Genomic DNA, 22,700 nt, shown 5'->3' with positions numbered 1-22,700 from the left:
TGAGGAGGAAAGGAGAAATCTGGGGAATAAATTGCAAGGAAATGGAAGTTTTCAGAGGTGGTCTCCACCAAGATGATCATCGCATTATGCAATGGTTGGACCTTTGAGGAGTCGGAGAATAGGTCAACTCATTGAGATACCTGTAAATTCCCCTAAAATGTATGACAGCAGTACACTTGGAGACAGTCTAGCTCTGTCCAACAAGTACATATACAAAGTATTTAATAATTAGATGTACAGGTAGTGGACAAGTTAACGGAAACAGTGAATTCAGCAAAATATGGTATATTAATATGGTCTTGGACCTCCAATTGCTTGATACAGTCCGTATAACAGGCTCATATAAATCCTGAATCATTGTTCCATTCTAGCAAAGGGATGGCTTCCAATTATCCGAGTGATAGTGGGGGAGGGAATTTTGACTCCTTTCCAATGTAGGTGAACGTTCCAGAACATTGTAGAGTGCAATCACTGAGCTATAGTATTGTGAAGTAAAGCAGATTTGTATATTAAACTGAAGGACACCGTTTGTATAACAAAAGTGTAATACATGGTCTCGTGCAGGGATCATTGGTCAACTGACAACAGATGCCAGAGAATAATGGTAGCTTAGAAGTCTGTTTTCATGTGTGTACTGTCACTTCTCCAGTTATTAGTAATAATAAAAAAATTCCAGGGACATAAAACTCCAAGAGAATCGTTTATAATTTATACTGCGTACCTGTCAGGCAACCGGGTTTCTTAAAACCTTTGTAGATGTCAAAGTTATGCTGCAAAGTGTAAGCAGACACCTGTAGCTTGGATGTTGCATTGCTGTTTATCCTAATAAGCGAAGATTAAATGAACATTCCAATTATGGGGCCCCTGAAGTGACAGTGCAGCCAGCAAGAGTTCTGCCTTTCTGTTTAGCGAGTGATGACCCCAAGTGCACAGCGTGCTGCTCAAGTGTGAAGGAGACCTCTGGGTCAGCAGAATTTACTGGCACAGACTAATCTCAGAGCAGCGTCTATCTACCAAGTAAAAAGTTAGAGACCTAGCTGCACTAGAGCCATCAGCCCGTGACTTGTAATTATTACAGTGTTGGTGTCCTAACGGATGGTGGACATTCCTTTTTAGGAACACAAGATGAGATAGGGTTCCTCTCGCAGAAAATGCCTAGGATGTAAGAATTTCTGTTGCCACTGCTGTTCTTGGATGGTCACCAAATATTAGAGAGATAGGAACAAGAATGTTACACGAAGAGCAACGTCCTTTAAGCACGAAGGGTTAAGAAAACGGGTCGTGGGATTATCAAGTTGTGTATTTAAGTGGAGACCAATCGTAAACTCAGCGTTAACAGCCGGCAGCTATTCCAAGAATGTGTTGATAAGGTCTGGAGTAGAGGCTGGTTTATTAGAAGAAACACAGAGAACTGATCTTGGTCAAGCCGATTCGGGCTCTGGGTTTCATTTAGATATTTTGGTATTTTAGACTTTATAGGCATCATCAACATACATAGGAAGAGTGAGAAATGAAAGGTGCTGTTCACCATTGGAGCCAACGCTCATCAACTTCATACCTATGACCCCAGTGCAGGACTTTGGTGGAGACCCATAACCAATAATAATAACTACTGGATCCCACTGTTTGACAGCAAGACAGAGAACTTGGTGGACACTACACGAGCAGAAGATTTAAAGCTGCCAGGAGGACGTGTGTATAACTATGTGGCGACTGATTGGACAGGAGTCACACCAATCCAAACATGTGCCAGCCCACACACCTCCCAGGTGTGGAAGCTTGAATCACGAGGATGGCTTTGGTCGGTCAGAAAGTTCTCTGTTCCTCAGCTCTTCAAACTGGCCTATCTAGTGGCTGTGACAGAACAGTAACGGTGAGGTCTTACATGAGAGGCGAACAACAATGTACTAAATTAGGGTGGAGATTGTGATGAAGGTTGGGTCATAAGGCGGATAAGCCCCTTTAAGCGCTCACTTGACCTATGTATAACATCGCTTATAATGTCTGTAACTTTAATCTTGTGCTACATTGGAGATAGAAGCATAGGTGTACATACATTAGGTGGGTGCTCGTCTGTCCAGCCAAAGCCTCATGTGTTTTTCCACCCTTGGGTGGTACATGGAAGCCTTTCAAAATGTTGTTAGAGGGCCACAAACAACTACTGACGACCTTGTATGGGATTGGAGGGTTATAATGGAGGGAAACAGACTCTAGGTATCAGCTACACGCACAGAGGGGGTGTTTAAAAATCAAAAAAAAGACAGTGGTCTAATAAACAGTATAACCTTTATAATGGTGAAAACGATAAATACTCTCAAAATATGAAAAGGTAAAGTACGAATCCAATCACCGTATTCCCTAATTGTTTTTAAATATTTTAACAATTGTGACAACACACCCAAACAGCCAGAATTTATAGAATCTGATTTTTTTCTCTTCAGTCTTACGGTTGACAATCTAAAACGGTCTGTTTCTCTGCAGCATCAAGGTTTAACTGCTGGACAGCGCAGCAACACTTTCAATAAAATGAAAAAGTATTACTTGCCTGTTTACCAAATGAACAGTAAAAGGGAGGATGATAGGCATTAGACTACTATGTAATTTATATTGGACAGATGACATTTCTGCAACGTATATTGGCACTAAAATGTAACCATTTATATGATGAAAATCAATTTAACCTTGTTTAATTTTATATATGTGGTCTACAAAAATAAAATTGGTGAACAAAATATAAGACTACTGTGAGAAATAACAAGACGGCCACACAAGTACAGATCGTCAATTAAGATGTTTTCGAAACAATTAGCCTTGACATTTTAATGCTTTTGGTACTCAAAATAAAAATAAAAAAACAACTCTATTTTGTTTTAGTTAACTCCTTTTTGAAGACTAAATGTTTCCTCTGGATCCCATACACTTACGATTTTATTTTATTTTTTTAATACATTTCAACCACCCAGTCAGATCATATGTCCCGAAAATGTCTCTCTCATGCGAAAACCAGCTGTCCAGTACTACTATGTTACTGAAGGTATACACAGATCATTCTTACCCTTATTTGAGATTTTTCTCCAAAAATGTAGAGGGCAGCTTGACGTTTCAGCAGCTGGTTCTGGAGCGAGGTTTGGTCGCTGTAGGAGGGGCCATGATCCTTTCCCACCAATCGAGCACCAACATCGACAAGAGGCATTTGGGTGGTGATTAAGCGATTGCTTGAACGCAGACTTGCCCAAACACCTGGACATAAAGGTCAGTGAGGTTATAGAAGAACACGCAGATCACAGGACTAAGGCTGTCGTCTGGTCAGTGCAGAGCAAGACAAATCTGCAGGAAACTGACCGCAAGATGCACTAATCTGTGTTATCTCACATCTAAGTAAACATAATGTGCATCACTGAACACGATCGGATATTTCAAGTTGTTACATTGTGTTATATTGTTATAAGAATTTAGAATGCGGAGATTCGCAGTCATTTGTGCTTAGAGAACAATATATTCACTTAGAGGTGGGAAAACAAAAAACAGAATGACGATTATTAGCTTCAGTAAAGAAGACAGAACGATTAGTTCTACAAACACAAAGTCTAATGAAAAGAAAAAGATGGAATAAATGATACATTTCTATAGTTACAGGCAACTTAATGCTGATCTCCTGCTTCGGCATGCTACATCAATGACAAGTAACCCCACACGTGATCGAATGCAAGAAGAGAGATCTAATTTACTCTGAGATGGGCACATATATCAGATAACAGGGGATCTAACTTGTTAGGAGGATGTAGATGATTGTAGAGTAGTAAATCATCTAACGGAAATTATGTAAATTCAGCAAAGGGAGCTCTAGTTTCTTAGGGAAGCAGTGCGTTGACCAATTTAAGCGGCCCTCAAAAAATACAAGCTATAAGTAACCGCTCTAGGGAGTATTGATAAATCATTTGCTCGTAGTGATCAATAATTCACTATTTTGAGTTCTGGTGAATGTTGTTCAGAATAATGCACCTCTAGCAGGGGCATGGTCACCCCGTAAGCACGTTAGGTGGGTGATCGTGGATGGTTCATTGGGGTTTAAACAAACTGGTAGAGAGATAAAATAATTTAGGGTGTGACTGTAAACCTGGTACGGGGATCTCGTGTTAGATAATTAATCAGAGGTGTGACTGTAGACTTAGTGAGCGGGGATCCAGTTTGAGATCAGACCAGAGGTGAATTACTGGGGTTACGGATAGATACAGTGATCTTATGGCGTGTGAATTAGCATTCTCTAAAATCAGTGGGTTTAAGATGCATGTAAGAAGCACGGCTAGCTGCATGAGAATGGAGGCTACCGCAAAGATGGTGGAAATACCTGTACTTTGTATTCTTCCTTTAGCTGCTAAGTTTGGCTGTGGAAAGAGCTTATCTCTGTACCCCAGAACTGGACGATGGGATAAGAAAGGAGAGGAAATAGATAGGAATTCTCAGTGAGACAGGAGGAGAGATAAGCAGTCGTAGAGCAACGATGTTCGCTCAGAGGCGAAACCTTTTCATTAAACTGCACAATTTCGCAGTAAGAAATTAATTTGCAAACAAGGATTCTGCAGAGTTTACTGGTGAAAATAGCATTTCCCGTATTGAGCATTACCTGACCTTCCCTCGTACAAGAATATGCTGCAGGTCACGTCTAATGGCTTTCACAGAATCAGTGACGATGTAATAACAATAAACCGTCTATTCAGATCAGACATTTATGGCTGTTTGATACGATTATGTTATCGGTTGTAATGAGAGGTGACTCCTGAGTGTTACGTGTGAAATGTTTGGGGTATTAGTGCAGACAAAAATAAGAAAAAAAAACGACATTTACAGACACATAGCACCTAAATGCTAACTGGCTTTAGGATTTTTACAGTCGGGAAAAATGGTTTAATCTCTAAAATTAAGTTTTAATAGGAAGTAAGACAAATGTCAGGGGTAGGTTGCTGAAGTAGAATTGTAGATCTAACAGGCTTTATACCACAAGCAGGGTGTATCGCTGTCATTTCCAGATATATAACAGCAAAGTCACTGAAACAGCCACAAATCTACAATACAAGATTATCTATGCTGGAGAGGAGATTATAACCTATAAAAATGTATCTAGTATCACGATGGAAGTGAAGGTGCCAAACACACAATGATCTGGTCAGAGATATTAGCAACACACCCGATACCGTGATATAAGTCGCCCCACGACGAACACTGTAACCGCTAGCGGTTCACTCGTAATTATTGGGTCAGAAGATCTCTGTGGGTGTGTGGTCATCTTCCCAGCTGATTAATAAGCCATAATATGTAAAATAATGGACCCATCCAAACCTGGCCCAGTTGAGCCATCCAGTCACGTGACCAAATCGGAATCTTGTTGCTCAGCAATTGTGTCGAGTACAAGACCACAGTTTGTATGAACATTCTTAATATATTTAACATTGAAGGTGTTCCGCTATAGTTCACACCAAGTTCCCAGAAGGATCCTACAACAGGATTACCATGAAGTAGTTATGTGTACATAAGATGGACACTTCCGATCATCAAACCCTTTATCGCAGATATCCTCCGGTTACATATAATGAATATACACACGTTAGAGATGGCGGGGGAGAGTGTGTATCAGAGTTATCTGCCTACCGTGCACGTGTCCACATAAAGTATCATTAATACCACAACAAGGTAAAAAAAAAACTACTTGTATGGCAAATCAGTATAGAAGAGGATATTCAATTTAGACACTACTGTAAAATGAAGACATTAGGCAAAATGACTGCACCCCCGACTCTACTTTGGTGACTTTGCTATTATCTATCCAAAGCGTGACCACGGGACATCATGAAAGGGGAGAAAAATCACAACACACAATTTAAAAGGCCAAATCTAGTGACGTGAAGCTTTTTTTTTTGTTAGGGGTTAAAATTGCAAAACAGACTCTAAGGGGCATATTCAATTCCGATCCCGATCCGCGGGATCGCGTCGATACGGCCGCGAACCTAATCCGCGGTACCGCAATAACGTGGATTTTCGTTCGCAGCCCATAGGGCTGTGTACGAAAATCTGCGTTAATGCGGTACCGTATTACCGGCAGTACTGCGCATTTTCCGCGGATCGGAATTGAATATGCCCCTTAGGGTCTATCACTATTTACTATATAGACGTGAACCTCCTGCCCCCTTTAGGGGACGATCACAGACTCTACCCTCCGCAGTGTCATGTTGCAGACACCAGTGTAGTGAAAATCGCACTACTCCGTCCAAACCCAAGGACGCAGCGGACGGGGGCCGCCACAGACAGAGGACCCCTTAGGGTTTATTTTGTATATCCGACTCCTAAAAAAAAAAAAATCTTCACAAAAGTGGACTTTTCCTTTAAAGGGAGTGAAAACTGGTTCTGAGGGATCAAATCTCTCAAAAATAAATAAATGAAAAATTTAGCTTCAAAAGTAAATTAATTGGTATTTCATTTGTTTATTATTAAACTAATATTAAGCAGACTAAGTCATATTTACAGATGTATCTATTTGAAAAAAAAAGCTATTTTTAAGATGTATATCTATCAGCAAAATCCATCTCAACTTGCAGCATGTTCCCGGATTAAGTCTGATGTCCACAGAAAGCAATATTACTGTATTTTAAACCGCTGAAAAGTTTTGTAACTGTTATCCTTTATAAAGTATTTGCACATTCTCAAATAATAAGTGATTCAGTCTACAGAGGAGCCTGTTACAGTCTACCCATCGCCTACTAAGCGGAGGCAATAAATTAACTAGATGCCATCGACTCCGCAGCTGTGCCAAGCTGCCCTCGGCATGGAGTCAGCTGATCACCAGGGTCAGACAGACATGGTAATTAATTTACAGAGGAATTAATAAATATCACTATCACAAAAGGAGTTTTATAGGGGGGTGGTCATTTTTAAATAGATTTTTTTTATATATATATATATAAATACTGTAACATTGCAAAAAGTGGACATTTGTTTTAAAAAATAATAATAATTAACTCCTTGCGAGCCCATACCCTAGGCGGTTGTAATGTTCTGTGATTACTGGAAGATGAAAGTAGTGTTGACCGACTTCAGAATATTGATCAATAGATAACTATAACGACTGCACTATCCGCACTCATAACTGTAATATAACAGCCTCAAACTGATCTATTGCTCCCTATTCGGAGGTCAGCTGACACTGTTCCCCTTCCAATGAATGCAGAGCAACGCACCACCGGTACGTAGATATCTTAATACAAGTCATTAACAAGTTGTAACAAAGTAACAGTTGGCTTGGAATGTAAAACTAATACAAAATCCTTGATTGCTACCCAAGATTTGCCGACCGAGACCCCAATCTTCTTACAAAGGGGGCCACTTACTAACCTCCTCGGGCAAAGCTATTGGACGGACTGCCATCCAAGTGTCCTGGCACAACCTGTTTAACCATACTGCTCATTCTGGAGCCTAAAGTCAGTGCACAGACAGACAACGAAAAAAACAACAACAACAGAAAACACGTTATATGCAGCAAAAAAAATAAACCATGAAATGCAAATGTGAAAATGTTAAGATTTGGTGCAGACATTAAATTCCCCACCATTTTTCCCCTGGTTGGTTTTGTGCATGAGGATTGTTAGCAGATGAAAGTCGTGTGCTGAGGCGATTAGTGGATTAGGCGCGGGCTGGTGCAGTGACTGCGCTGGATGTTAAGGAGAGCGAGGCATGCATGGTTTCCTGACGGCCGTTGCTTTACAACCAGAAGACGGTTTAGAGAGCGACTAAGCTGATTAAGATAAGTAGGCAACTTTCCCAAATCACATGCTTCTCTCTGTCTGCCACTGGCGGCATTTACCTTCCAGTGAACCCTGCCCAGGCTCTCATCACATGATAACTAGAATGAAATACGAGTCCTGTAAAGCGTTTGCCAAGAGACACAGACAATTCAATAGCTCCCCTTGTCCTCATTATCTCAAGTGTGTCCACGGATATTAATGAGCAGCTGCAGCTCTATGTAATTTACTGGTTAGATATATAATGAAAATAATCATCGGTTTTCTACTTCAGTAATTGGAAGAAAATTAAATTCTTTCCTATGGTTGTGCAGAGATGGTCGGTCAGCTCGGGAAGACAACGGAGGGCCACAAATCAGAGTTACTGTACGGCCCAACTAATGGTATTCTGGGAAATACAAACCCATAAACAGGTCTGTGTAAGCCTAGATAAGAATCATATGGGGCTCTCTTAGATAATGAACACCGTAGCCAATGACAATACGTTTTACATGTGGCGTTCTCTCCATTATTATAAGGATTTATGATCTGTAAACGCCATTTGTGGCTCAATTTGCTTTAGTACCACGTGTAGATACCACAACCAAATGCAAAAGCTCATTAGTTCAGAGGTGACAGTAACACCAATGCTGGCGAAATGCTTAAGTCTCCAAAATAAATGGATGTTGGCAGATAAGCTGATCCCAATGTAGCTATATTGTGCACAAAATTCTCCTATTTACTGACACAGTGATTTATATATTGTATGTTTCAGAGCACTGAACAATCTTTTCTTTAGTTTGGTCTGAATTGTCCTGGCTGCACTTTTTCAAATGATTTTATGCACTTTCTTTCATTTATAGAAGCGCACCTTGATTTCACTGATCTCCAAAGTTAACTGATTTTTATGCTTTTTTGAATACTAATCTAAACAAAACTATAAGAACACGGAGATTATTCCCGAACACACTTATCAGTGTAGGAGTATATGGGAGAGAGTTGGAGAATGAAGACCGAGGTCTTCGTCATTTTAATCTGCTCCAACACAAAAACCCCGCTGAACGATACACATCCAGTAGACGAGGCCTGACCAGAGTGCCCTGTGATTCAGTAATTCTGTGGAACATCTAAATGTACTACATAATAGTGATCCATACTATGACTAGGAAGGCACAGGAAACGGTGGTTAGAAGCAGTGATTTGCAGCCTCTAGGAGAACCCTGTCTATCTCAGGATGCACAATAAGAGAGTAACAAGTGAGAGTAATTATACAATTAAAGGGAGTGTCCACCCATCTGCCCTGTGACAACAATCTCCATGGTGCAGTTGTCAGCTCCGCCCACTTCCTTACTGTACCGCAATTACCCAAAGGAGACAACCAACCATACAACAAGTAGCGATGGTGCTGACAACTGCACTATGGTAGTCAGACACTCACAGGGGGGTGGACAATAAGATATTTACATACAAGACTCCAGTGCGAGCGTTACCTGGGGAGAGAGCCAAGGTGGGCCGGATGGTGAGGGTAGTGCTGCTGCTGTTCAGTTTGTAGTGGACAGAGATGGCGTTCAGCAAAGCCTGGAGATACTTCTCCTGCTCTATGCTGCTCGACGACTCCAGAGAAGAGGCCGGAGCTGAGGACACAACAGACATTAGGTGACAAGCGACACCGCAGAAATCAAACAGGAGTGTAGGATTCATGTCTGTCTACACGGTGCTTCCAATGATTCAATCACAGGCTTATGTCTCATACGTGTTTATCAAACAAGGCCACATACAAAGCTCAGAGAAAGCGGAGATCTACATAATAAGATTTATGGCAGAAAAATGAGGCACGATTTTGCAACTTAATTAAACCAGCTTCATTTCCTTGAATAAAAATGACTTATTTATCCTTATTCGTTTATTGCATTAGTCAACAATTCCGAAGGCATCTCACACCTAGCGTCAGTGGCACAATACGAAAATGAAGGAGGAAGACTCTAATAATCCTATTTTTAAGACACACAAGTCCTCCATCCAAACCCTTATGTGACATTGGGAAGACATCTGTGTAACGTCAGCCTGTAGGAATGCCCTAGAATAGATGCATAAGTGTCGGATTATATGGGGACAGCCCAGCCCCCGTACTCACCAGCAGTGTGTGTATTCTGAGATTTAAAGAGACCGACCACAGTCTTCCCGTGGAATCCGCCGGAACGGAGCAGAACCGCATGAGTTTTGGAGTTTTTCCAGGAGACTATCGGAAGTCTGTTATGGCGGTAACATCGTGCGACTTTCTGCAGGCTGGTGTCCTGGACTGACTGCGGCACCACCAGGAGGCCGGGGTAACTACAACAGAGAATTTAGGGCTAATTTATTTATTTGTATCTACAAAACTCAGTGGTTATATGAGTGGCAGACTTCAGGACCACCAGATCCCCCCTTATAGTAATCACATCATCTACACTACAATACTGGTTACGCCCAGAACGTGGCTGCCTGGTCACATTCGCAGGGCGCGCGGATCTTCATCAAAACATTCATTTTAAAAAAAAAATTTAAACAGAGAACTTAATAAAAAAGTCTTCTATGAAATTATGTGGGAAAAAAATTAATATGTACAAGTCCGCTCTGATAAACTTAGAAATCTACAATATGTAACATTCCCACCGTGACAGAGGCTGGGGGTGATTCTAACAAGTGAAAGTAAAAACAGGACAACAAGAACTTAAAAGATAAATTCGCTTTTCATAAATATCTTTTTTTTTCTTTTCTTTTCATATTAATACGCTGGCAAAGGTCATTTAACACAATCATTTCCTTAATAAATCCGGAAAATGGCGGAGCTGCGGCAGTACAGATGTGTATTTCTTCTGTTGTGCCTATTGTTTGGCATTGTGTATATTTTTTACTGATAAACGCAGGAGTGTCAAAGTTACGGTAACGGCAAACGTGCAGCAGGCTGCTCCCTCTGATGGGAGAGCTGCTCGGCTTGGGGCATTCCTTGGAGAACATGGGCTAAATGCAGTAACAGCACCAACAACAAGATCTCTTGTTACGGAAGGAAATATCGGAAGGAGTTATAAGGGGTACAGACTGCACATTCACAGAGGGGCTCACACCTTAGCAGGTTACTTCCACAAAACTAATTATTCAACACCCCTTGCAATTAAGAGGTTGGAATCTGCAAATGTGACTTATTATAAGATAGAAAATTATGATTTAAGACAAAGAAAAGAAAAAGTTTGAACCAGCAACATTATGGGAGGAAAAAAACCCTGAAAGTTGTAAGTAAGAAAGGGAGGGGGGGGGGGGGGGGGGCGCTTGGTCCAAAGACTTAGAAGTGCGATTTTACTTTTTCCAAAATGTATATTCCTATTGAATACTCCAAACCCATAAATGTTCGCTATAAGGGGGTACTTAAAAATATAAAAAAAACTGACTGAAGGTGTACTCCTGTGTATGGCAAACAAATACACACTTGTGCTAGTTTGTTCCACATTGTCCCAATCTGTACGTCTTTCAACACTGGGGGAAGGAGACATCAGTGGAGGCAATGGGTTCAGGTATGCACATATAAATGTTACTCTGACCTAGGATTTCGTCTCCCATTTGCCAATCAAGTCATGCTGGCTCCTAGCGCTAGGCCGTGCATACCCTGAAGCTGCTGCGTTGGGTGAGATGTCTCCCATGCCAATCAGAACAACAGGGCAGTTTCAGTAAGGAATACAGAGGCAACGGGACAGAGATGACAACAATGGCAATGTAGGAACGCTAAACTCTCAATTGACTCGACCCTTAATATTGGCATTGGATACAAAGAGAAAAGCCACAGAGATATTCTAACTTTAACACCTACACCCTGCGAGAGAAAGATAGATGCGGCTGTAAGATGAGACCGGCAGATCCTGCTGCCAACTACTTACCATAAAATATCAAGTAAAAACAACGCTTTATCTAATAAACCATGTTTGACAGCTGAATATCACCAGCAGAGCTTCTGGACGCTGCATTCCTCTGACAACATGCATTCATAAAGGAGCAAGTAATAAGTCATAAAAGAATAAATAACTGCAACGCCGGCCCTGGTGACAGCCAGACGCAGAGCTACAGCCAAACATGCCGCCATTTCTCAAGTGAATTGGCCACTGGAAATTTACCTTCAGCTTTGCTGAGTAAGCAGAGGAGCAGATAACATGATACATTGTAACTCACAATAGAATAACTTGGATGCACAGGTAATACTGAATGACTACTAAGAGGCGTGGCCGATTACTTATTCATACTCCGCCTACTCCACCCGTTTTTCTCCTAACATTCATATCTCTGGGTGCACCCCCCTTTCAGGTCACCTGATGTTTTCATTTATAAATACGCCACAATCTACTAGTCCCCTTCTCCTACAACATAAATAATCCCAATTAATGAATAGTTTGTATTTTCCAATTTTAACAGGAAGATCACCCAAGACACCCTCCCTCAAGACTCCCTATCACCTAAAATTGGACAATAAGCAACACTTTATGGGGTGGGAGATATAAACCTCTATAGACAGCTGTAGTGCCAACATGTTAGAGCCCGATTATATGCCCCCTGCCCAATCAGACGCGTCTTCTTTTCTGCCTTTCTGTGCATTAAAGTCTGAATTTTCCAGAAGGCTCAGAGTCCGGAGCGTTAAAGACTCTCTTCAGGCAACGGAATCAAGCGGCACAAACAAGAGTACGGGCAACAGGGCAAGGGATCCAATGGAATTACTACGTAGGGGGATAATAGGTAAAGAGCCGGCATTGTCCCAAATTGGTCAACTAGACTAAATATACCTGTGCACGCGGAAAACCCTTTTATATACAACGCTCTGCATTCACAGTATACTGGTCTCATCAAAGTGACACTTAGGGTGAGTGGTACAGCATAATCTGCAGCCCTCTAACCCCCGCCAATGACCCACCTCCGGCACAGTGAATACATCCTGTTCATGGCTGTTACACGGAAGTATTCCGATTTCAACCGCGAGGAGCTGTTGCTGATGGTCCCCAGTGCCAGGCGCTGGTAGTCCCGGAAACACGCCCGCTCGACCAGCTGCTCCATCGTCGATTTCTCCATTGCTTTTAACGTTCCACTCGGCAGCTCGTTATCATCTGAAACTGTGGACGGGACATTTACAGACTGAGATTGAAGCTCGACAACGTGTGTTAGATCGCAACAGCGGCCATCAAGGAACAGTATCCGGCACCTCCGGTACTTAATGGTTGGGAAACAGGTTTATCGCTACTCGCTAGCTGGATTATAAGGAACGCACGTATACATAAATAATCCTTCATTCAATCACAGTGTAAAACACAAGCCAAGCATTCAATACAAAGATGTATACTATCAAACTGGTAACAAAGTATCAAGGATAAAGCAGAATAAATAGGATTTACTGGAACAGCTGTAATGAGCCGTGTCACATTTAATAAGACTAAGGATTACTTATATTAAAAATATATATCTGTAAACAGAACACAGTGTGGAAACTATATAGGTATATAACTACAAGTCACAGCATGCCCTGCCATTTCCACAGCCTGGGAATCAGGCATTGTAATATACGTCGCTGGTGTTTATGGGGTTAGACCCACATTACAGAGGCGGCTCCATGAGCTCTGGTTGTCTGTCCTCTGTATGGAGCCCTCCGTAGTGAAAGACAAGCAAACTATATACCAGAAATGTCGTCGTCCTCGTTCCGGCTCCCTCGTTCCTCCATTATCGTTCCAGTCTTCTTTTTGGCAACGTACGGGCGCCCGATGGTCATTTTTCCAGCACGTTTGGCCCCTTTTACAATTGTTTTGGAGAGAGTCCTGAAACAGACAGACGTTCCACATCACATTGTATTTAGTGTGAATATACATATAGACCGTGCACGATGCATTCCCATCCTTTCCATTTACTGTCAATTACACAAACCATATAACAGAACACACCGATTATAATATACAGTTACACAGCTGCTGTGGCGACCAGTCACGTGACCCCTGGTGCGCCAGTATCTGGCTGCACTCATTAGCGCTTGCTGGTCCGGCAGCACGTGAGCACGTCACCTGGATGGGCGAACAAAACCCAAGGTGCTCGGATCAGCCAGTAGTCTATACCCTTCACCAACTCTTATCCCATATACAGAATACAGCAATCTCATACATACGTTTTATAAAGCTAATCTATAGGGGGGCAGTAGGTTGGAAGATGGGGGATTGGGGAAGTAATATAGAGACGTGGGCGAGGGAAGATACGAGGTGCAGTAACGAGTATGTCTGGCGATAGGAGAACGTTCATTGGCGTGACTGTCGAGACTGATCTAAAATACACTGTAAAGACATATTGTTACATTGATGAATATATTACAGACAACTGTCACCTATAAATGGCTAAACTTCATTGTCCTTTTATGCACCACAGGCTTAAGTGGCTCTCTAGGTCTTGTAGAACTACAACTCCCAGCATGCACTATTCTGGTATAGCTGAAGAACTACTGGCTGCGTAAGCCTAGTACATTATATTTAGAGAACATTGAAACAACACAGGATTTCAGTGGAGAAGCCAGGCTATTCTCGCCCCGACGGCGGGCGCCATTACCGGAAAGAGGTGTTTTTCTCCTTCTGTTTTGGTAAGATGATGGGGGTAGCGGCCTGACCCGCTGCAAAGGCAAACATGCTGAAGATAGAGACGGGGTACCGGAACTTCATCAGCTGCTTCTTAAACAGGTCCACCATCTCCGGACTCACCTCTTCGTCAAAGGCCACTTTAATTAGCTACAGGGAAACAAAGCATGGCAGATTTCCTCATCGTATATTCCAATAGACTTAATCATTAGCTTGGTGCACATGGTACAAAAGGTACTGTAACACACAGCAACCAGTCCGGAGTTACAGATCTAGTATAAAATATGAGAGCAATGTATGATTAGTTCTGACGTGTTGATCTATAGTCCAGGGTCTCCGCCACTGGACCCCTAGCAATCTATTACACCAAGTAAGGGTGGGTTGTTACAAGTAAATATAAAATATATATGGTGGGAGATGTAGATTGATAGATGGAGGAATATGGTAATAACTGTATATATGAAATCTCACAAAATCACCAGCTGTAACAGATTACATTTAAATATTGCATTTAAAACAGATTAAAAGTCTTATTTGCTATTTTCTCCAGCACAGATCTGTACGACTTATTGTCAGAATGTTTTTCAAGGAGAATTAGAACTGAAAACTACACAGGTCAGAAGTGGACGGAAATTACCGTTCAAACGTTCCATGTTTGAGGGGAGAAACATTTTCTAATTTGAAGCAATCAAACAATATCATCCCGGCACCAATCTCCTGCATAATATGTAGGGAACACTCGGCAAACTGGAAACAGATGGAGCGGCTCTCGGTGCCGCAATACAGTCAAAACATGTTTGTCTGAAGGTAAACATACCCAGCGCTGGTAACATCAGATTTATGTGTCATGTGTACTGTCTGAAACCATTTATATGAATGTAGAGAATGCAACACAAATATGCACAGATAATAGGATAAATACCACAATGTATGTGCCAAGAAACTGAACCATGACCCAATGACGGAGGAGGAAAGACGAGCTTGTTCGGTCGGCCAGTTATCCTGGAGGAACAGATCTAAAGCTGTCAACAATCAGAAAGTTACCCTAATGTCTTGCCAAGTCTAACACATTAACTGATCGTTGCATCGTATACGGCCCTGTCCGGACAGGTCAAAGCGGACCTTCTGTGATCAGAACTAAACTAGCGCGGTGGAAAACACAGTCGGCCAGAGATTGCTGTTGTCGATGTGATGTAATCTGCCAACCCCGGGGTAGGTGGGATGTACAGATGTTATAGATTGTTGTTCGCTCTGTGTGGTTGTCTGAAAGCTCAAAATCTGTGCAATCTGTTTACTAATCTGGCCAAAAGGGGTGCAAAGTCCTCTGGCTTCCATGTCCTTGCACTGCTAAAAGTTCATTTAAGAAATTTTGGCTTCCTTAAAGTGGAAGCAGCTGTCCTGTGGACTGAACCAATATCTTCAACCCATCACTTTAGGCTGAATTAGTAACATCGCTCAGGCATTAGTCAAAATTGCTGTCATCAGTTCCTAGTGATCTGATTGGCTGCATACTAATTAATATGGCTGACTGCATAGCGGTTAGGCGCAGCGTGTCCTTTGAGATATTTTTGTGTAGTTAAGGTGGAAATATGTAATACTCATAACTAAAAAGGCTCTGAAGCTAAAAATCTGAGTATAATTAAAAGAAAAATGTATTGGCGTTAATCTACAAAATTAGAATTTGTATGCCATTATTCTGTAACCCCCCAAAAAGCAGTTACAGTATATACTACATATCTGATAATCAGGGGGCACACTAAAAATAGATTCTCTCAATCCATGAGTAAAGCTGGGTACACACCTATGCAATCTTACTTGATGCAATTTCTGTAACAACTGAAGGTCCCGATGATCATGTAGATCCATGTGTACACACCTACATGACTTACTGTCAGATCTGTGATCTTCATCTGTCATAACCATCTGCTGAAAAGATGGTGACTCTGTACACTGTACAGCTATCTGCCTACACTGCTGGTGGTGAGTGCGTACACACTGCCACATTTCTCGGACATCGTTGATCGTGATTTTTAGGAAGTTTAGTTAAACTGTAAGATACATGATTGTGGGACCGTTAATTACATTAATGTGATATCTGAACAAACGGTCGTAAATCGTGTGAGCTGCAGAATAGATGCATAAAAGTCTACCAAACCTTACGCGCCTCTGCACTAGTGGAAGCCTATTCATAATATAATCCTCTGCACTAGTGGAAGCCTATTCATAATATAATATTCTGCACTAGTGGAAGCCTATTCATAATATAATATTCTGCACCAGTGGAAGCCTATTCATAATATAATATTCTGCACTAGCAGGTTGAAAGGTTGTTAAGACTGGATAATACAAGCCGGATATTCCTCCACTAGTCAAACAGAGTCTAAAAATGCCAGTCACCATTGTGATTTTCGGTTGGTCAATTTCACTGAACTGACCACAGAAATGTATTGCACATGGGCTCAGTGCAATGTGGCAAAATCTGAATCAGATCAGAATCCACTGAGTACAGCAAAAAAAAACATGTTGGTCAGTGAGCTCTATTTCTGTAGGTGTGACGGTCATTGTCTCACCCGGCACAAGCACAGCCCTGTAGTATTGTTTGGCAGCTAGATTGCAGTATACATATTATACTGTAGCCTGGTATAGAATTCTGTGGGATAATTGTATCACAACGATAATCTTAAAACCAATGCACAACGCCGTTCTGAGCCCAAGGACTGTGTCTGGTGCTCCAGCGTTCTCTTCCTAAATAATGAAAAACAATAAGTTTTCAAATTTAAGAAAAACTCTAGAAAGGCTCATGGGTCAGAGGGGACAGCTGATGTATAACCTATATGGGTGCAGATAAGCACACCTCCGTAATCTACAGTTTAGTTTATGCAGTGTTATCTTTAAAGCGTCATCAGATACTTTAACCCGTATCTGACACAATGTCTATGGAATTTAAGCCTTACGTGTGTTCATCAGGCTGAGTGTAAGGACTCCCATACGAGCTGCAATACAGCGGAGCGGCTGCATCTTGTGGAGTTTGGTCACCCAAATGCCAGTGATCCTGAGGGCCCCGTTACGTACATGTGACCGCAGCCGATCAGTGGAGCCGAGAGTGGAGGCAGGGTGTGGGCTAAGACAATGTTAGGTTACTGGTTATATTGGTGTAGTCCACCAAATCTGGATAACTCGACTATATCTCACACAACCACCGCCCTCACTTCTACACAAAACCTACATTCAATTGTAATAATCCCATTATAATACATACAAACTCCTGGAAATAAGTATCATTGCCTATAATCTGTGAGTTGTGATGTCATTTCAGTGTTCATCAAGAACACCTGTGTATTATAAATATACACCTCTGTACTGTAACTTAACGCATATATTAGAAGTCACCTTGTAGCTCTGATCTGTGATAAAAGCTCTCACAGATCTTATATGACCCCACTGATCTTTGTGGCGATTAATAATGCCCATATAATTAACACTAGGGAGTGATTATGTCATACATGTCACCCTCTGTACCATCTTCACCATCTCGGTACAAACCAAGTAACGCGCCTTTAAGCAGGTGACCTAAAACCATTAACCCTTCCTGGGAGAACTGCGTGCAGGTGAGGTCTCCACCTACTGGTGTGTATGGGGATAGGTCACAGTCTGTCACTGTACGAGTGATGACATCACATACCTGGAACGTGGCCGATCGGATCTGGAGACCTTCCTGCATGTTCTGCTGCAGATGGTTCTGGATGTTTATTTTTTTCTCCCGCGTAATGGAAGCGATGGGGACACTACGGATGACGTTCTGCTCTCCCACTTGGAAGACATCAAACAATAATATATGTTACTGTGGATGACGTATTACGAGCACACGTAACACGCACACACATGGATGACATAATACAAGCATGTTCTTGTCTGAAGTATAGGACCTGGTTAAGTGGCCATTAAGCCGCACCTTATAATGATAATCAATATGGAAATGGCATATCATGTGACATTCGTAAACATATATGTATAAGGATCTGACTCACATGTGCCCTTGTCACTGTAAGGAAGTTTGATGAGCAAAGGAGAAAACCACCGCAGTTATGTAATACTGCCCTCTACCTGTCATACCCACACCATGTACGTCACCAGGTCTACCACCGCTCACCAGCTGTTATGTAACACTGCCCTCTACCTGTCATACTTGCACCATGCATGTAACCAGGTCTACCTCCGCTCACCAGCTCTGTTATGTAACACTGCCCTCTACCTGTCATACCCACACCATGTACGTCACCAGGTCTACCTCCGCTCACCAGCTCCGTTATGTAACACTGCCCTCTACCTGTCATACCCACACCATGTACGTAACCAGGTCTACCTCCGCTCACCAGCTCTGTTATGTAACACTGCCCTCTACCTGTCATACCCACACCATGTACGTCACCAGGTCTACCTCCGCTCACCAGCTCCGTTATGTAACACTGCCCTCTACCTGTCATACCCACACCATGTACGTAACCAGGTCTACCACCGCTCACCAGCTCTGTTATGTAACACTGCCCTCTACCTGTCATACCCACACCATGTACGTAACCAGGTCTACCACCGCTCACCAGCTGTTATGTAACACTGTCCTCTACCTGTCATACCTGCACCATGCATGTAACCAGGTCTACCACCGCTCACCAGCTGTTATGTAACACTGCCCTCTACCTGTCATACCTGCACCATGTACGTAACCAGGTCTACCACCGCTCACCAGCTGTTATGTAACACTGCCCTCTACCTGTCATACCTGCACCATGTACGTAACCAGGTCTACCACCGCTCACCAGCTGTTATGTAACACTGTCCTCTACCTGTCATACCTGCACCATGTACGTAACCAGGTCTACCACCGCTCACCAGCTCTGTTATGTAACACTGCCCTCTACCTGTCATACCTGCACCATGTACGTAACCAGGTCTACCACCGCTCACCAGCTGTTATGTAACACTGTCCTCTACCTGTCATACCTGCACCATGTACGTAACCAGGTCTACCACCGCTCACCAGCTCTGTTATGTAACACTGCCCTCTACCTGTCATACCTGCACCATGTACGTAACCAGGTCTACCACCGCTCACCAGCTGTTATGTAACACTGTCCTCTACCTGTCATACCTGCACCATGTACGTAACCAGGTCTACCACCGCTCACCAGCTCTGTTATGTAACACTGCCCTCTACCTGTCATACCCACACCATGTACGTAACCAGGTCTACCACCGCTCACCAGCTCTGTTATGTAATACTGCCCTCTACCTGTCATACCCACACCATGTACGTCACCAGGTCTACCACCGCTCACCAGCTGTTATGTAACACTGCCCTCTACCTGTCATACCTGCACCATGCATGTAACCAGGTCTACCACCGCTCACCAGCTGTTATGTAACACTGCCCTCTACCTGTCATACCTGCACCATGTACGTAACCAGGTCTACCACCGCTCACCAGCTGTTATGTAACACTGCCCTCTACCTGTCATACCTGCACCATGCACGTAACCAGGTCTACCACCGCTCACCAGCTGTTATGTAACACTGTCCTCTACCTGTCATACCTGCACCATGTACGTAACCAGGTCTACCACCGCTCACCAGCTGTTATGTAATACTGCCCTCTACCTGTCATACCTGCACCATGCACGTAACCAGGTCTACCACCGCTCACCAGCTGTTATGTAATACTGCCCTCTACCTGTCATACCTGCACCATGTACGTAACCAGGTCTACCACCGCTCACCAGCTGTTATGTAACACTGTCCTCTACCTGTCATACCTGCACCATGTACGTAACCAGGTCTACCACCGCTCACCAGCTGTTATGTAACACTGCCCTCTACCTGTCATACCTGCACCATGCACGTAACCAGGTCTACCACGGCTCACCAGCTGTTATGTAATACTGCCCTCTACCTGTCATACCTGCACCATGTACGTCACCAGGTCTACCACCGCTCACCAGCTGTTATGTAATACTGCCCTCTACCTGTCATACCTGCACCATGCACGTAACCAGGTCTACCACCGCTCACCAGCTGTTATGTAACACTGCCCTCTACCTGTCATACCTGCACCATGCACGTAACCAGGTCTACCACCGCTCACCAGCTGTTATGTAATACTGCCCTCTACCTGTCATACCTGCACCATGTACGTCACCAGGTCTACCACCGCTCACCAGCTGTTATGTAATACTGCCCTCTACCTGTCATACCTGCACCATGTACGTAACCAGGTCTACCACCGCTCACCAGCTGTTATGTAACACTGCCCTCTACCTGTCATACCTGCACCATGCACGTAACCAGGTCTTCCACCGCTCACCAGCTGTTATGTAATACTGCCCTCTACCTGTCATACCTGCACCATGTACGTAACCAGGTCTACCACCGCTCACCAGCTGTTATGTAATACTGCCCTCTACCTGTCATACCTGCACCATGCATGTAACCAGGTCTACCACCGCTCACCAGCTGTTATGTAACACTGTCCTCTACCTGTCATACCTACACCATGCATGTAACCAGGTCTACCACCGCTCACCAGCTGTTATGTAACACTGTCCTCTACCTGTCATACCCACACCATGCACGTAACCAGGTCTACCACCGCTCACCAGCTGTTATGTAATACTGCCCTCTACCTGTCATACCTGCACCATGCACGTCACCAGGTCTACCACCGCTCACCAGCTGTTATGTAACAATGCCCTCTACCTGTCATACCTGCACCATACACGTCACCAGGTCGCCAGCACCCTTATGTAATACTCATCCATCTCTTTAGACAAACAAATTATCCAGCTTCATGAACCTAACAATTGTGCACTTTCCGCAGACTGATTTGAGTGGAGAAAATATTGGCAAAATGCTGTAAAAATGTTCTTTTGTGTGCGATAGGTACAAATTGTTCTTGGAAAAGGGAAAATATATACAAATGAGAATACAAAAAGGCCAAGTTTGATTAAATATACAAATACCAAAATATACACAAACAGCAGCATTAGAGCCACATTGGAAGCAGAGCTTCAGGAATAGCTTTCTATTAATTTGCCAATAAGATGACATTTTAGAGTCTAAAAATCCTTCTGTTGGCTTAAAAATACCCCTATGTGCTGCTCAGCCCGTGAATTATTACCCCGCAGCAGATGCGGATATTAACTTATAGTGGATCTGTTCACTGATAATTACTTCTAATTTGTTTCATATGGGTAAGATACGTAAGCGTAGGGGAATTAATCACACTGATTTACAGTGAAGGAGCCAAACAGGCATTTTTTTGGAAGGGACTTGTCCGGCAGACATTCTATTTCATCCATTACATTTCCACAAAGAATCCAATTTTTTTTTACATTTAAATCAAAATACGGAAACAACGGCTCTCTTTTAATGTGCAGTAAACTATAACAATGTATCAGATTACAATATAGCCATTAAAGTGGAATAAAGACTAATGAAAGCTATTATCAAGCTGATAATATGCCCATCACTCCTGTGTTGTCCGGTGAGGGACACGGGAGGAAGTAGTTCTGACATCCTATTGCCTAGTCACTGCGGAGGAAGACGTTATGTTGGCCGAACCACCACCCACAGAATTACATCTCATCAATGTACCAAGTGTGTGTACACCAACTGATTCATGGCTCTGTGACATCACAGAGTCTAGCGAAGCGATAGGCTGCGTTTTCAGAAATGTAAGCAGTGAATACGTTAGTAAAAATTATATATATATATATATATATATATATATATATATATATATATATATATATATACATACATATACATATATACACGCACAAACACATATATATATCCACAGTATAGCCATCGTACTACATTTACAGTAATGGACCATGGCATTATTAATAAAAAAGTGTTTTCAAGTGGACCACTGTATAACCAGCAACTACAGTAACATTGTATCACTAAGCATGTAGCACAATGTAGCACAATGTAACACAATGATACAGTAGTGATTGGTAATTAATTTCTCACTACAAAGTAATTACTAGTTCTAGTAAGTGAAATGTGACTCACTACATCGTAATATAAATGTAACTAATAGTGTTACAACTGACCATCATATATTTAAATTTGTTAGAGTTTATATATAGGTTTCATCATTTTGCAATGGCTGTATTGACTAATAAGTGTATATGTTTAATTATTTTTTAACAAAATAAAGAATAGTTTTTAAATTTTAAATGTTTTGCATGTCACTTCAACAATGAGTTTCAATACAGAACTTGTAAGTTTTTTCTTATTAAACTACAAT

At 42.4% G+C, this 22,700-nt stretch overlaps 1 protein-coding gene across 4 annotated transcripts in view; it reads right to left on the bottom strand.

Annotated features, from left to right (window-relative positions):
* The window catches only part of SBF2 (SET binding factor 2), a 244,048-nt gene that overhangs the window by 18,212 nt on the left and 203,136 nt on the right, over positions 1 to 22,700 (bottom strand). The window contains exons 23-31 of one of the 4 annotated variants that reach the window (XM_075188497.1): positions 18,072 to 18,199; positions 14,364 to 14,539; positions 13,455 to 13,591; positions 12,700 to 12,895; positions 9,904 to 10,100; positions 9,260 to 9,403; positions 7,384 to 7,464; positions 4,349 to 4,417; positions 3,056 to 3,240 (exon numbers count right to left, since the gene is read on the bottom strand). In XM_075188497.1, the coding sequence (XP_075044598.1) occupies positions 3,056 to 3,240; positions 4,349 to 4,417; positions 7,384 to 7,464; positions 9,260 to 9,403; positions 9,904 to 10,100; positions 12,700 to 12,895; positions 13,455 to 13,591; positions 14,364 to 14,539; positions 18,072 to 18,199 (1,313 nt within the window). The remainder of the gene's footprint in view (positions 1 to 3,055; positions 3,241 to 4,348; positions 4,418 to 7,383; positions 7,465 to 9,259; positions 9,404 to 9,903; positions 10,101 to 12,699; positions 12,896 to 13,454; positions 13,592 to 14,363; positions 14,540 to 18,071; positions 18,200 to 22,700) is intronic. The other 3 variants (XM_075188498.1, XM_075188499.1, XM_075188500.1) reach the window with 3 other exon arrangements.

The sequence above is a fragment of the Mixophyes fleayi genome, chromosome 10, assembly GCF_038048845.1.
Source record: "Mixophyes fleayi isolate aMixFle1 chromosome 10, aMixFle1.hap1, whole genome shotgun sequence".
NCBI classification, from domain to species: domain Eukaryota; kingdom Metazoa; phylum Chordata; class Amphibia; order Anura; family Limnodynastidae; genus Mixophyes; species Mixophyes fleayi.
This window is presented reverse-complemented; position numbering and strand designations above follow the sequence as displayed.